The 1859-nt window shown below is 57.9% G+C and overlaps 1 protein-coding gene across 1 annotated transcript in view; it reads right to left on the bottom strand.

Moving 5' to 3' along the window:
- Window positions 1-840, bottom strand: part of CALB2 (calbindin 2) — a 21371-nt gene extending 20531 nt beyond the window's left edge. The window contains exon 1 of the mRNA XM_004690402.2: window positions 708-840. Within this exon, the coding sequence (XP_004690459.1) occupies window positions 708-801 (94 nt within the window). The 5' untranslated portion in view covers window positions 802-840. The remainder of the gene's footprint in view (window positions 1-707) is intronic.
- Between the last annotated feature and the right edge of the window lie 1019 nt (window positions 841-1859).

Genomic DNA, 1859 nt, shown 5'->3' with positions numbered 1-1859 from the left:
CAGAGATGGAGTCACCAACCACACCCAGGATTTCATGACTTGGGGAAAGTGTTAGGCTGGCATCTCTACCCTACCCCCACCACACCTACTGCCACTGTGGGTGGAACCTGCATGCCCAGGGGGGATGAAAAATGGGGAGGAAGCTTAGAGTGCTTAGGACTCAATGTGATATCAATGATATCAGTGATATCAATGTCCCCTCCTTGCACCCTGTCAAACAGGCTGGATTTCCCTTCAGGATTTCCCCAGGGGGCTCCAGTATGGGCTGAAAGCAGTGGCCAGGCTAAGCAGGTATTCACCAGAAGGGGAACTTGGGAAAAGACATGAGTGGGCTTCTGAGACCTGTGGCTGCAGCAGCTGAAAGCAGGAAGTTAGTTGCCTTGAAGAGAAAGGCAGTGAAGAAAAGATGGCAGGGGAAATCATGGGGAGCCTTGCCTGCCCAGGCCTCCTCTCTGGGGATTTACCAACTTGGCCAGAATGAGGCTGCAAAGCCAGTGGGTTCTTTGTCATCTATGTCAGGGAAGAAAAGTTATTGACAGTTGTCACCAGAGTGGCCAGATGTCTCCTAACCACCAGAACCAGGGCTCAGCAGCTCTGAGGCCGAAGACCCCTGGAGCAACCGTAAGCTGCCTCCATAGCTATGCCCCTTCCCTCCAGCGCAGGTCCCTGGGGGCAGAATGGGCACACAAGTTGGGAGCGTTACTGACCGTCTGCATCGAAGTGCTTCCAGATTTCCAGGAACTGGGACGCCGTCAGCTCGGCTAGATGCAGGTAAGGGGGCTGCTGCTGCGGGCCAGCCATGGCGAGCCGCTCGGAGACCTCAGGCAGCAAAGCGCTATCCCCGCGTGCGGGCTCCGCTCTGCTGCTCCGGGGCTCGTCCGGGTCTGGCGCGCCACGCTGCCTTTATATACTGTCGGAGGCTGCGCCTGCGGCCGGCCGCCAGCAGGCGGCGCGCGCGTTCAGAGAATCTGCCGGAGTCGCGGCGGGGCGGCGGCCATGACCGCCTTGGGGCGCTGTCAGGGTACGCCGCGGGGCGCGCACACCTGAGCTGACATCTCTCCGCGCCTGATGGGGCAGGCTAAAGACTCTTGGTTGCAAAGGGCTGAACGGGCTGTCCTTCCCTTCCTTCTGTCTCTGACGGGCTTGAGGCTAGCCAACGCGTATTATTGCTAACGGTAGTAAAAGCAGCGCCCCAGTAGTTACAAGTTTAACAAGTACTTAGCACCTGGACTTTGGGATTTACCAGATATCGCTCATGCCATCTCTCGTCTGACCCCTCCAAGGATTCTGATGAGGGCCTCGGAGACTTGAAGTGACTAAATGACTTGCCCAACAAATGAGGGGACCTAGCTAGAATTTGAGCCCAGCTCTCTGGTTGGCCTCTTGCTGGGGCCCTTTCTTGGGGAAAAGCCAGGCGTTCTCAGGGCTATGCTGGGGAGTGGCTAGAATCAGGGGACACCCACTGGACTATCCAGATAGGGCTGGAGAAGGGGCTTCCACTGCCCCCTGGGGTCTCAATTATTGTCCACACTGGACCTCTCCCTCCACCTGAGCAGGTTTGGGGGCTTTTAAACACTTGTCTTGGGGGAAGTGAGCTGCATCCTCTCCTACAGGTCTTAGCCCTGCCCACCTTAGGGACATCAGGTATTTGCATCAGTGGGCAGGGGCTGTCCAGCTGTGACCAGGGTGTTCTGCGCTGGATTCAGAGAATATGGAAGCAGCCCCAGGGGAGTTCTAGGTGGGGGGGGGGGAGTGGCTCCTGGAGCTGGGGACTGGTCCCTCCCATGGTCTCTGGTGGCTTGAGTCCTGGGCACCTGCCTGGGACTTTGCAAACCCTTTACCCCCAGAGTGGCCTCTCC

The sequence above is a fragment of the Condylura cristata genome, unplaced genomic scaffold (assembly GCF_000260355.1).
Source record: "Condylura cristata isolate star-nosed mole 26May11 unplaced genomic scaffold, ConCri1.0 scaffold00028, whole genome shotgun sequence".
Taxonomy (NCBI): Eukaryota; Metazoa; Chordata; class Mammalia; order Eulipotyphla; family Talpidae; genus Condylura; species Condylura cristata.
The sequence above is the reverse complement of the archived record's forward strand: the minus strand, read 5'-3'. Positions and strand labels throughout refer to the sequence as shown.